Source organism: Talaromyces marneffei, chromosome 4 (assembly GCF_009556855.1).
Source record: "Talaromyces marneffei chromosome 4, complete sequence".
NCBI classification, from domain to species: Eukaryota; Fungi; Ascomycota; class Eurotiomycetes; order Eurotiales; family Trichocomaceae; genus Talaromyces; species Talaromyces marneffei.
The window spans coordinates 1508640-1521453 of record NC_072351.1 but is presented as its reverse complement, the minus strand read 5'-3'; the positions used below and the strand labels follow the sequence as shown (position 1 = coordinate 1521453).

Below are 12814 nucleotides of genomic sequence, written 5' to 3'. Positions count from 1 at the left end.
ATGTGATGAAACTACTCCAGAAGAGGTATGGCTTAGTAACTATCTACTCCTGATAAGAACTTATCTAACAACGGCTCCAGAAAACAGGAAAAAAAAAATCGAATCAGTTAATAGACCAACCATATCCTCCACTTGCTGATACGCCGCGCTTTTCTGCCGGGATTACTTGAGTTCTTTGAACTTTCAACAGTGAATAATAATCATATTTTAACTTCGTGATTTAAGAACTTTCAATGGGTCTTGCCGCCCCTCGCAAGTAAGTCTAGTCTACTCTGTTCACCGACATCACACGACTTTTATTCACAGACAACCATCGCTAGGAGGGTTAAGATATCTCACGATCCCAACAATACAACATGGGCCCAGTCAACAAGTGGCTTTGGCCACAAGATAATGACCTCTCAAGGCTGGACGCCCGGAAGTTACTTGGGTGCCCGCAACGCCAACCATTCCGATACCTTCACCGCGGCCAGTGCATCTCATATTCGAGTGACGCTGAAAGACGACACACTGGGACTGGGCGCTCGTGCTCCAACATTAGGAAATGATAATGTGGCTGCAATCGATGCTTTTCAGGGACTATTGGGTCGGTTGAATGGAAAGAGCGACGTGCAGCTTGAACAAGAGCAACGAAAGCGTGACGATACAAGGCTGGCCGTGTACGCATCGCAGAAATGGCAGGCTGTTACTTTCATCAGTGGCGGCTTTTTGGTACAGGAAAAGCCCGATGATGCCTTGAGATCGAAAAGCAAAAAGAAACATGACTCACCGAATGATGCCATCGTTGCGGACAAGACATCCTCCGACGAGTCCAGGGACGAAAGTGCGGACGAAATCCCTCCTCAAATTGGAGATAAAGCGTCAGTTTCGAAGACTGAGAAAGCTAGTAAAGATGCAGAGGCAAAGGGCATGAAAGAGAAAAGGAAAAGGAAGAAAGAGAAATCTGATAAGAAGGCAAAAAAGAACAAGGAGGAGAATGAAAAGAAAGAGAAGAAGGACAAGAAGGAGAAGAAGGGAAAGAAGGAGAAGAAAAAAGAAAAGAAGGACAGCTCCCGGAAACGACGGCGCGCTGAGAAGGACGTGGAGAGCGAAAGCTCAGACTCATTTAGCTCAGATGAAGCGGACAACAAATCCTCCCAACAAGATACCGCCAGGTCACAAGCGCCGAGGCCTAACTGGAGACATGCTATCCGTGGTCGACACATTCAACAAAAGAGGATGGCTATTATGGATGAACGATCCTTAGGCGAAGTAAGATTCCACCCTAACTCTATGAAAAGGCAATTTTTATACACGAGTGCTTACATCGGACTAGATTTTCATGATCAAAGCTTGACATGCTCAGCGATTACGAACGACATACTGCATCATAACCTCAGCTGCCGCCATTTGAGAGCAAACAACAGGGAATTAATTCTACTTGTACATAGGAAAAGAGACTGGGTATATAAGTTCTGACTAGACAATAAACTGGTAGACATATTTCTATTTAAGTTGATTCCATGCTATATAACCGTCCTTCCTTTGTAGTAGTTCTCCGGATCTGATATGCCGTCTTATGCTTATCGTTAAAGGCTCCGTGGGTCTTGGCAGGCCTGCAACGTCATTACTTCAATAGTTGGGATCAATGCTTCAACTCGATCTGATGTCCAGTGTACGTTAGTTTTATTTCTTTTTGCTGAATTACCACCACATCGTTCGCATCTTTCTATAAATGCGACCCCATTGATGAACTGTCATGTCATTTACTCATCGATAACTCATTCGTTTCTCTGACAACCACACCATCATGGCCATCGCTGAGCATGAAAGTAAGGTCCAGCGCAACGGCCTTACAGATTCTTATAACGACAAGAGGAATGGCACATCTGAAAAACACGGGCGAGTGCCCTTCATGAGCCATCCGTACGACTTTGATGAATTTACTGACTGTTTTTCTGAAATAGAATTCGATGGGCGCCTCTAAACGTCGGTCTCGAAAGACGCCTACAGACCTTCGTTGTCCTCTACCATACATTGACGATGGCAATATGCCTGACCCTATTCTTCTTCGTCTGCGCAATGCCCTTATTCTGGCCTTTACTTGTCCCCTACCTTGTTTATATTCTCTTTTCCAACGCGGCGACATCCGGAACCCTACGACGCAGACAGTGGCTTCGCGGCTCCCGAGCCTGGAAACTATACGCTTCATACTTCCCCGCCAAATTACATCGTACAGCAGAACTGCCGTCTACTCGAAAATATATCTTCGGATACCATCCGCATGGCATAATTTCTCACGGTGCTTTTGCCGCTTTTGCTACGGAAGCTCTCGGTTTCTCGAATTTGTTTCCGGGGATCACGAATACTCTACTCACTTTGGATTCAAATTTCAGAATACCATTTTATAGGGAATATGCCATGAGTATGGGACTAGCTAGTGTATCGCGTGAATCATGCGAGAATCTATTGACCAAAGGTGGCACCAACGGTGAAGGAATGGGGCGAGCAATTACAATTGTTGTCGGGGGTGCGCGCGAATCACTGGATGCGCAACCGGGCAGTCTTCGACTTATTCTAAACAGTCGCAAGGGCTTCGTGAAGTTGGCTGCTCGTACGGGCGCTGATTTGGTCCCCGTTCTCGGGTTCGGTGAGAACGATTTATATGAACAAGTCGACTCGGAACAGCATCCTTTTATCCATAAGATTCAGATCCTTATCAAGAAATTTATGGGGTTCACTGTACCGTTGTTTCATGCGCGGGGTGTTTTCAATTATGACGTTGGCCTAATGCCCTATCGGAGACCGCTCAATGTTGTTGTTGGAAGACCCATCGAAGTCATCAAGCAACGCCACCAGGACAAGGTTGACGAGGACTATATCAATGAATTACATAGCAGATATGTCCAGGAACTGAACCGACTATGGGATGAGTGGAAGGATGTATACGCAACTAACCGGACTTCTGAGCTCGAGATTGTTGCATAACTGAACATATCTATATACGATGATGAGACCATGAATAGGCCGCTATTGTTCGGTGGCGTTTGTTGATATCTTTACTGAAGCGGTCTATATCTGGGTCCAGATGTCTACTTTGTACCAAAGTTAATATATATACCTGTGATTATCCTGTATTCGCGTGGACGTAACATTAGGGGGGGAGAAGACCCTAATACATTCAACAATTATCTAGCCATTATTTACTAACTCGATTCTTTCGATTATCTATAGCACCATGGTACTATCAAGGAACAATAAATGACCAATGCCAATTCCCATCAATGTTCTGCCATGACTTATGCGTGACGGCTTTATTCCAGCCCATCATCACAGCCAGAAGACGGCATGATGCGCTACTCAGACCACATATGACTCGGTCACTTTGACCCAAGACTGCCACATCTAAAAGGTATGCACGAGCTATCCATTCCCGAAGCTGCAGTGACTCCTTAGATGGTCGCAGGTGACGCTGCTCAGCGACGCTGTCAACACTCAGTGTCTTTGGCTCGGTTGGTCCTCGGTTGGAAGGAAATGGACCCCCGAGCTCAGAGTAGTCACTTGCCTCAACGCCGAGAGACCAAAACATGTCCTGGAAGAAACCTCCCTCCCAGCCGATATTTTCGTTCGATAGACCCTCATTTCTCGCAGCATCTAGGGCTGATTTACTTGCTAGAGCAATATAGTTTTGAGCTCTCTCAGCTCCGCCCAGCTCGAACGAAGTATATACTTCGGGGTCGTCAGAAGCTAGCATGACTTTCGAGTGTAATGCCATAGACTGAGACAATGCAGTATCTCCATGCGCTTGCTGCAAGTGGGCATGGAAGATTGTGCTAACACGCTTCGCGTACCTATCGAGAGGGATATGGGAGGCTTTGTATTGAGGCTCAAGTGGGTGTGAGTCGCCGTGGCGAACATGAATACCAATTGCAATGCCGCCTTTGGACCGAACATCTCTGTTCAGTCTTTGGATACTCGATTGAAAATACGTAGCATCATCGCCGATAAGGTGAAAAAGGGCTTCATAGCCACTGCGTGCCATTTCAAAAATTACCTTTTGCTGCGCTTCACTCGCGGCAAAAGGACTTTTGAAGTATTCTTTGAAGGTATCCCCAAAAATCCAGGGCGCATTGGATGAAGACACAACAAGATGTCGTGCCTGAAGAGGACAAGGCAGCCTGAATGCTGGCGGTGGTTGGCGACACATGGGTTTCGGAGGCGATTTGAAATATTTTGAAAACTTTCCATACGCCCAATTAGTATCATCAATGAAAAAATTGCGTCCTTGTTTTTGTGCAAGTCCATAGCTTATCCACAAATTCATGAGAGTGGTCCCCAGTCCTGCATCCTCGGATTGCATGACGAATGTAAGACTGCTATCACAGTATAGATTTGATCTCTTCTGGATAACAATCTGTTCATTAGACAGTAAACCTGTCATCTGTCTAGCTGACTGTCTGTCGGTAATATCTATAAAATTAGGATCGGATTGAGAATAATCAAAAGGTTGATGTCTGCCATCAGAAACCTGCTGAGACATCTGAAAACATTGCGAACTTAAGTCTTCTATCTGTGACGGGGCGTAGGGAAATTCCATGCCAGCCGGAATATGAACAGTCCATTTCTGACGGCCCTGTTTGTTTGTCATTATAACAGGAGACGCTGAGACCGGAAGTATAGAGGGCAATTGATAGTTCCTGTCATCGGCAAGCCACTGAACGAGAGTCGGCACACCCAATAACTGAAGCAATGGCATGCGTACGAGGGTGAGGATTATTGCGCACACAGCTAATAAGCGGAATATGCGAAATGCTTTGCGTTTCCCAGCACCTGGCAGTCTTTTTCCATGACTGGGAACGATTGAAGGAAGAATGGGAGATGGCAGTGGTGAATCGATGAGCGGGACTAACAAGCTGTTTTTCGAAGTGAGTGCCGGAGAGAGTGCAGCCGTTCGTCGAAGAGACATTTTGGCCGGATTTTGTCGAGATGAGATGATCATCTTGCTGGATCTATGAGACAGGCAATGGCAATTGTAGGACACGATTCAACAAAGAATATCAGACGGGTATATTCATGCATTGCCTGTGCTCTCTGAAGTGACAAAGGGCACGACAAGTACCGCTGACCGGTGCAGCTCTGGATGACCCTGGACTACTTGAATAGTAGCTGAAGTCAGCGTTATAGTTGATGATCCATGAATTTCGTTCTGTCACTGCCAATAACAGCGCCTCCGACAGCCAGAGATAAGTCAAGTCGAATCAATGAAAAGTAGTAGAGCGATACGCCCGAATAGTATGCCAAGTATATCTCGCTCCAGTCGAAGAAAGGTCGAAAATGATCGTGTATATAATAATATATTCTTGAGCTTCAAGTCCAGAAACGAGTCCAAGAAGAAATACTCTGCAACCAGGCATAGGTTACTGTAGTTGTAGTAGCAAAACAAAGCCCAAAAAAAACTATGAACTCTTTAAGAGCTTAAGCCAAACAAAGATGAATGGAAAATACATGTCAATATGCAACGCTGTTTGGAGTAGGCCACTGGTGGGCCTGAGAAAGGGTGATAAACATGTTTGCCTGTCAATCCATCGGTCAGCCAGACGCAAGGTGTCTGGATTCAAGCCCCGAATCGTCGTTGATGTTTCACGGAGCAACGAAAAAAGAGGTGGCGTTGTAAGCAGAGGCGATGTGAGTGGACGGAAGATTGTCAAGATGAAACACGGGAGGGGCACTTCCCATGACACTGACGCTAGCTCCTCCCTTCCTTCTGTCTGAACTGAACAACCCATTCAATGTTGAATGTTACTTACTCTTCCTCTGGCTCTGCCACAGCTTACGTTCCTCGACCTTTCAAGTTTCATCGTCTTATCATCATCAGATCACGCATACACTACTCCGTCTATCAATGCTACCCTAAATGCGGAGACGAGTGAATACAGATTGAGCTTCTAGAGTCATGATGTACACATTCAACAGAAAACCTGGGGTATCAGAAAGCTAGCCGACAACCCGGCCAGGAGAATAAAGAAGAAAGAACAGACATTAGATAGGCATGCAGCAGCACAAATTAGGCTCGTGGCAGCATGGTAACAGTATGCCGTTATGCCGTGACAAGGGCCGACAAAACAACAAAAACGTTGGAACGAAAACCAAATATGCGTGGGAGAACAGATGTGCAGTCATCCCCAAACACTTCGCTGGAATCAACAGAATCTTGATTTATTAAAACAGAATCCCACGCGCCGTTCAATAATGAGTAATTGAGCAGTAAAAGAAAAGCCGAAAACAAAGACGGAATTCTATGTCCTTCGTGTAAAGGATAATAGGAATAATTATATCATCAACATTGGGGTTCGTCGAAACCAAATCATGGACGAACGGATGAATAAACGGCTACGTTATACATCCTCTGGCACCTCAACAATGGAAGTTTGCGGGTCGGGAACGCTGATTGCAGGCGGTTTGGGTGAGATCGGGTCTGGTTGATTGTTTGTTCCATTCGCAAACAACAGGCTTCGACGAGAAGTCTTGTTCAGATGACCCTGCTCAACACGGTCTTGTATCATCTCATCAAGCATGCGAGACACCTCGTCCACACTCTTCCTGTTCGGATTGACCTCTCGTTCTGAAATACTGGCGAGTGAAAGGGTGTTGACCGGACTGCTGGCACTTAGGGGACTGGCAAGTGAACTTGCATTGCTCCCGTTACTCTGATGCCCAATAGTTCGTTTGTCCTGTCCTGGGATATCAATGGTCATTTGAGCAACGTCTCGCTGGCGAGCTGCTGAACGAAGAGCAGTGAGCATCCGGTCTTTGTCGTCTAATTGGATACGCAGCTCAGAAATCTCCATGTCCTTTTCACGTAACAGCGCCATCATGTCGACATCATCGCCGTTCTTCAACTGTGACAAACCCATTGACATCCTCGAATGACTTGACCGCCTCGCTTGAAGGAGTCGTCGTTCGAGTGTGGATATGTACCGGTTCTTATCTGCCAAATCGGCTTGTAACGCAGTCAACTGCATCTGCAGACTAGCATTTCCGTCACCAAATTCACCGACGGTATCATCATCCTCGTCCGGCACCATTGACGAACGTCGAAATTGATATGCGCTGCCGGGGTCAGTGCTGTGCAGAGACTGTTGTGACACCGTCCGTCGCAGCGAATTCGCACCAAGGGTCGATTGACTCGATGAAGAGTATAATGACCGTGTACGCGTGTCATTTACCCCGGACATGGTTGACAATCGATCAAAAGCCGCTGTGCCACTATGGCTATTGACCCCAGTAGATTTGGACGAAAGAATGAGTCGATTCAAATGTTCGATTCGCTCCTTGAGAGCGGTCCGAGCCAATTGCATCTCGAGCATTTGTTCTTCGTGGCGAGCCTCAGCTTCCTTCTCCATTCGGTCTTCCTCCATCTTAATGTCGTTTTCTGCCTGGGTTTTGCTCTGCGTTTCCAATTGAGCACGCAGAGTCTGGATTTCCATTCGATATCGTTCCAGCAGCACTCTACTTCCGCCATCACCATTTCCTCCATACGCCTCTTCTGCTCGTTTGGCATGACTGACAATATTGTTCTTTGCTCTGGCAGCGAACTTCAAAGTGTTGAGTGTTTCATTCGTGTGCGTGTTGGCAGGGGCAGCGCTGCCGGATGCGCCTATCTGAATAGTACAGAGAATGCTAACGAGCGAATTTCCCGACAATGCTGGCTGTAGTAGCCTTGTCAATTTACTATCACGGTAAGGTAGATGCTTGCCTTCCTTATCGGCAGCGCTGGCCGATTTCTCCTTGCTCTCTGAAAGTCTCGCAATAACGGTTCCCAAAGTAAGCAAGCTCTTATTGATGTGAGCACCTTCTGTCCGCCTCTCTTTATTCTCTGCAGCACGCTCAGAACCAGCAAGATCGATAAGACTTAGAGTTGAGACTCGTACACCTCCTGGGCCCACGGCAGACCGCTTGTCTTGGGTCGAATTACCATTGGGTACTCGCTCACGACTCTCAACCACAATTTGGACAACAGCATGACTTCGAGAACTCCGTGCATTAAACTGCGTACTGCCAGTTCTACGCGCATGATCTCCGCGCGCAATGACACGAAGAAGTTGGGTTGGACTTTGCACGATTTCCTCCTTCAAAGGGGTAGCATAGACACCTCTCTTGCTATCTTCGCGCAACTTGATTTCTTCTTGTGGAGGCGCATTGGGACCAGTTGCGCCCGCACTCGAAGCTGAAAGTAGATCGTGGATCTTCTCATTGTAGATTTCCAAATAACTGACACGAAGCAGGAACTCTCGATGTGGGGTTTCGCGAATATATGAAAAGATGTCGGTGATCGCTAACGGGATAACACCGGGAGAGGAGGCAGTTCCTTGCATCGAGAATGTCTTTCCGGTTCCTGTCATTCCATATGCAAAAACAGTTCCATGGTAGCCTTCCATGACTCTCCGGACCAGTCGCTTGGCTGATGAATCGTAAACTTTCGAGTTGTTGTCATGCGCGGTAAAAACATTATCTAGACGTCATTAGAGTTGAATACTGCAAATGTTTCTTTGTGATTTCTTACCATAAAGATAGTCGTAGCTCTCTTTTCCTCGAAAAGAAATCAATGACCTTCGACCATCGACCATCCACTCTCCTTCTGCGCGCGAGTTTTCGTTTGCGCCAGTATCCGGTCGTACTCGCACACTAACGATGACATTGCCTTTTGCTTCTTTTGGTCGGGCGCCCCTTTTGCCCGCTCCCAAGGCATCCTTGGAGTCATGTTCCGTCTCCTCGTTATCATCAAATGTCGTCGCGCTCGTTGAATACGAACCCTGCGCTGACGAGCTTCTACTGTGTGGCGGGGAGGAGATACTGAATTGACCTTCCGAGTCCCTGCTGACTGCCGCGTTTAAGACCGTCTTTCCGTCGCCGCCATGATCGAGAAGGGAAACCGCTTTTGAGCTACGATTGCTTGCAGTGGTTGCTGAACTGAGTCTTGACTGTTTTCTGGGTTTGATTGTAGCTGACTTGGTAATGTCGGGGGTACTGCGCGCCGTCGACGGAACATGCGAAGTCGAACTTGATATCGAGGCCATTGATAATCTGCCGCTCGACTTTGGGGGTTGAGGGAAGGCTGCTATGCTGACAGATCTTCGCAAACTTTTGTCGGTTCCGTTTGGTGTTGTTGTGCCCGAGATGGAACGCATGGAGCCGTTTCCGCCTAACGAAGGCCTTGCGGGAGGACGAAGCTTGGAGGGTGATGGCGACGCGCTTCTTTGGGCATCTGAGACGGTAGATAACGGTTTCAATTTTCGAGGGGGAAGCGAAGACAGGGTGCCAGTCGGTGCGTCGCTTGCTTGGCTCGATGATCGAGGCAGGGTGGACTGAGTGGTCATGGTGGTCTGCCGCTTCTGTGTGGTCGGATTATCCTTTGTAACGAGATGCCCGTATATGACTCAGTCCATTGGTCGATTTCAGTTTATGACGGTTTTCGCCAAGTTGAGGCCTTTACCGGGAGTCCTATATTCACTGAATCATCTGGTATTTATCAGCAGGGCATTCTTTCAATGAGCTTGACACAGGCTTGCTAGAAATGATAAACCAGGACAGAGCGAAAAGACTCTTTCGATTTCGAGTGACCTGGCCTCATGATGTTGGGGGGTGTCTCTCATGAACAGGGTATAACTCTTCTCTTTGCTGTCAAAGCTGCAAATGCGGGCAGATTCTAAACTCACATCACAACAAATATTGGAGACTCGCAACTCGAGGCTGCGAAGAAGCGACGAACTGATTCGAGATATCCTTTTGTTCTCTATGAACAACCTGGCGACATGAGAAACTGACTGCGTGAACCCACAGACAGGAGGAGGAGTGATGTGGTGGTTGCGATAGGTCAGACAGACAGATCAAAGCGTTGCTGCTTATCGTGGGGGATTTCCCGCAATTGGTCCTAGGATAAGCAAATGTAAATACGGCGCCGAAACGCGTCCAATGGCGGTTCTATTCGGGTACTGAAGAGAGAGGATTCTCTTGTGGAAGTGGGTGAGGGAGTGGGTTTCAATAGAATAGTTCGTAGTATGGATCAGAATGGAAGTCGAGAACGTTAGAAATTAACTAAAGTACTCTGTAAGTCAAGAAAAAGCGAGGGAAGGTTCATAAGGGGTAACCTGCGGCGCTAGTCCGTCGTAGCTTCCTATCTTCGCGGCCGCTAATAGGCTCCTTCCCTCTTTCACTTTCTCTGTGGCTAGGCTCACTCCAGCTTAGTCAAGCGCTCTTCTACCCACAAGGGGCCTGAACAATCAAGAGCCAACATCCCTGGCCTGGCAAATAGGACTCTAGGGATTCCGCCAATTCAAAATGTATGGCTGTGGTGGTATACTCTCTGTATGCAAGCATGGGGATACCTATCAGAATGCATGGGAGGACGAGAATATCGTCATGGACACGGACGCAGTGAGAAGGATATTGTTCCTTTTCAAGGACGAACAGCCTGCATCCACCTTGTGAGGAGCACTCTCTCTCTCTGCAATGATTGCCCAATACCCATATAGGTACAGCGACTGACTGCAGAATAATAATGTTTGGCCCAAGCGTCTGGCACAGAAGGATCCTTCCACCAAACAGGAGAAGTAAGCTGACGGATCGCCGGATTGACGTCTAATCTCATTTCCGACATCTCACACTTACTCTGTACTCGTTCAGCATCTTCTTGTACTACAGAACTACTCGGTACCTACGGAGTATTTCTTTTGTTTTGATCGTGTTGCACGTTGATTGAAGAGATCGTGCCAATAATTCAACGTTCCCTGTCGTGACAGGGTGGGATTGTTACACCAACTGTAACCACGAGCGCGTGTGTATACTGCTTAGGGAGAATGGCCGGCGCTAAATGCATACTCGTCTCTACCATGAAACCGGGAACATTTCGCAATCTTGATTGTTAGGGTCTATATATTTTCTGTCATGGGATAGGGTTGCGTTGAAGATGTTCTAAAGGGCCCTGAACGAAGAGAATAACCTGATGTATCAGCCTGTTCATGCCAACCCGAGCCAGCCAGCGAACATGACAACAGCTCTTTGGTCGAATCTAAAATCCGCTTTCAAGTCGCTGTTTCTGATTCTCCAATCATATCAATGCATCATAGGAAGGAGGAAGACCTCTTTTTCAAGGGTTCCGCGTCAACAGAATATTCCATTTATTCGTTGGATGTGTAGCGGTTCGAATGTTTGTGCGTTCCTTCAATAGGTTCATTGATTCAGGTGTTGCTTCGCATTTCATGGAAACCAACGAGCTCAAGCAGGTTGAGAACATAGAATAACATACTAAGACGCCCATTGACGAGGTGAATGGTGTGAAGGCCATCCATTATTTGCAATAGCCAAATACCGTGCTCATTTGACTCCAAAATCAAGCTGTCGAGCTGCATTTTTGAACCGACCCTCGGAATCTTCCCCAGCTCGCCGTGAGAGATCACTACCCATCTTTTGCGACCCTCCTGACTTCCGTGGAAGAGACTCCTTAGGAGTCGGTCTGGGCTCATTTCTCCACCAAGCATGCTGCAAGATCTGACGTGCCGAACTCCGCTTACGAGGATCAAGAGTGGTCATCGACATCAAGAGATCAGCACCGAGAGGCCCAGCCGTAGGGAACTGACGTAAGAAAAATTCCCTCCCTTGTAAAGGAGTAGTTCGATCTCCAGGCGGTATGTAATTGGGCAATCTGGTGACACCAGGCCAATTCTCCTCCGTCGGAGTTCCGAATGCCTCACTGATCTTGGCGATTTGGTCCATGTCACTGTTTCCAGCCACAAAGGGCACACGAAGAAGTAGCTCTGCGAAGACCATGCCCATCGACCATATGTCTACTACAGCAGAGTACTGCCGGGCACCAAACAACAGCTCGGGGGGCCTATACCAGCGAGTGATGACTTGGTGCGTCATATTCAAGTACGGATCAGCAAATGATCGGGCCAAACCGAAATCAGCAAGCTTCACTTCGCCATCTGACGCAATCAGCAAGTTGTTCGGTTTGATATCACGATGAAGGACGAAATTTTCGTGGCAGAACCAGACACCCCTTGTAAGCATGCCCATCCAAGCTTTGACATCTGCCACACCGTATTGGATATTGCCATCTTTGATCAGCATTTCAAGATCGCCCAGGGGCAAGTATTCGAGCACGAGATTGAGATTTTGGTCCTTGGAGGAAAAGACATCGTGAAGAGCGATGATGTTGGGATGAGACAATTCTTGTAGATATTTGATTTCCCGGATGGCGTCCATTGAGAGCCCATCTCGATACTCTGCGTTGACTTTGATCTTCTTGATGGCAACAAGGGATGAAGGCGTTTCGCGTAAGTATCCAAGGTAAACCACGGCATAAGTACCCTCACCGAGCTTTTTATCTAGGCTTTTTGGTCAGACAGATAAGAAAGCGTAAAAAACTAGCACTTCATACCCTTGACGTATCTCCGCCTCACATTTTCGTTTATTTGATCAGACAGCCCGGTAGCTACGGTTGCATTGTTGAAAGGAGATGCCGGAGCTCCCTGACTCCCACTTCTGACAGCAAGACTTTTAGCCTTGGAAGCCGTAGATGTTGAGGCCGACGCACCAGAAGGCGTTTGTGAGATGAGAGGTGATACTGCCATATTTGAAGCTTTAGAAAGCTGATGAGAGGGCAAAGTACAGGATTCAGTCAAAGAAGAAGAAATGAGGCCTCTCTCACATCAGCAATTCAAATAATACAGAAGAGGCCCATGATTTGAAATATAGTCAGTCTATCGCTGTCATGTTGAATAGATGATTTGTAGATGAGAGCTCGAGATGTTTCTGAGCTTCGCGGGGCGGACTA

The 12814-nt window shown here is 47.3% G+C and overlaps 5 protein-coding genes across 5 annotated transcripts; 2 read left to right on the top strand and 3 right to left on the bottom strand.

Moving 5' to 3' along the window:
• Window positions 1–233: 233 nt before the first annotated feature.
• Window positions 234–1336, top strand: EYB26_005608 (uncharacterized protein; the record flags this gene model as incomplete). The annotated part of the gene is made up of 3 exons (XM_054264893.1): window positions 234–256; window positions 321–1251; window positions 1316–1336. 3 exons carry the CDS (start codon window positions 234–236, stop codon window positions 1334–1336), a joined length of 975 nt encoding a protein of 324 aa, XP_054120868.1.
• A 453-nt stretch (window positions 1337–1789) lies between these two features.
• EYB26_005607 (uncharacterized protein) lies at window positions 1790–2967 on the top strand (the record flags this gene model as incomplete). Its single annotated transcript, XM_054264892.1, has 2 exons — window positions 1790–1881; window positions 1947–2967. 2 exons carry the CDS (start codon window positions 1790–1792, stop codon window positions 2965–2967), a joined length of 1113 nt encoding a protein of 370 aa, XP_054120867.1.
• A 259-nt stretch (window positions 2968–3226) lies between these two features.
• Window positions 3227–4978, bottom strand: EYB26_005606 (uncharacterized protein; the record flags this gene model as incomplete). Its single annotated transcript, XM_054264891.1, has 2 exons — window positions 3456–3464; window positions 3551–4978. 2 exons carry the CDS (start codon window positions 4976–4978, stop codon window positions 3456–3458), a joined length of 1437 nt encoding a protein of 478 aa, XP_054120866.1.
• Window positions 4979–6374: 1396 nt separating this feature from the next.
• EYB26_005605 (uncharacterized protein) lies at window positions 6375–9356 on the bottom strand (the record flags this gene model as incomplete). The annotated part of the gene is made up of 2 exons (XM_054264890.1): window positions 6375–8491; window positions 8543–9356. 2 exons carry the CDS (start codon window positions 9354–9356, stop codon window positions 6375–6377), a joined length of 2931 nt encoding a protein of 976 aa, XP_054120865.1.
• A 1996-nt stretch (window positions 9357–11352) lies between these two features.
• Window positions 11353–12611, bottom strand: EYB26_005604 (uncharacterized protein; the record flags this gene model as incomplete). Its single annotated transcript, XM_054264889.1, has 2 exons — window positions 11353–12365; window positions 12419–12611. The coding sequence occupies 2 exons, from the start codon at window positions 12609–12611 to the stop codon at window positions 11353–11355; spliced, it is 1206 nt and encodes a 401-aa protein (XP_054120864.1).
• Window positions 12612–12814: the final 203 nt, after the last annotated feature.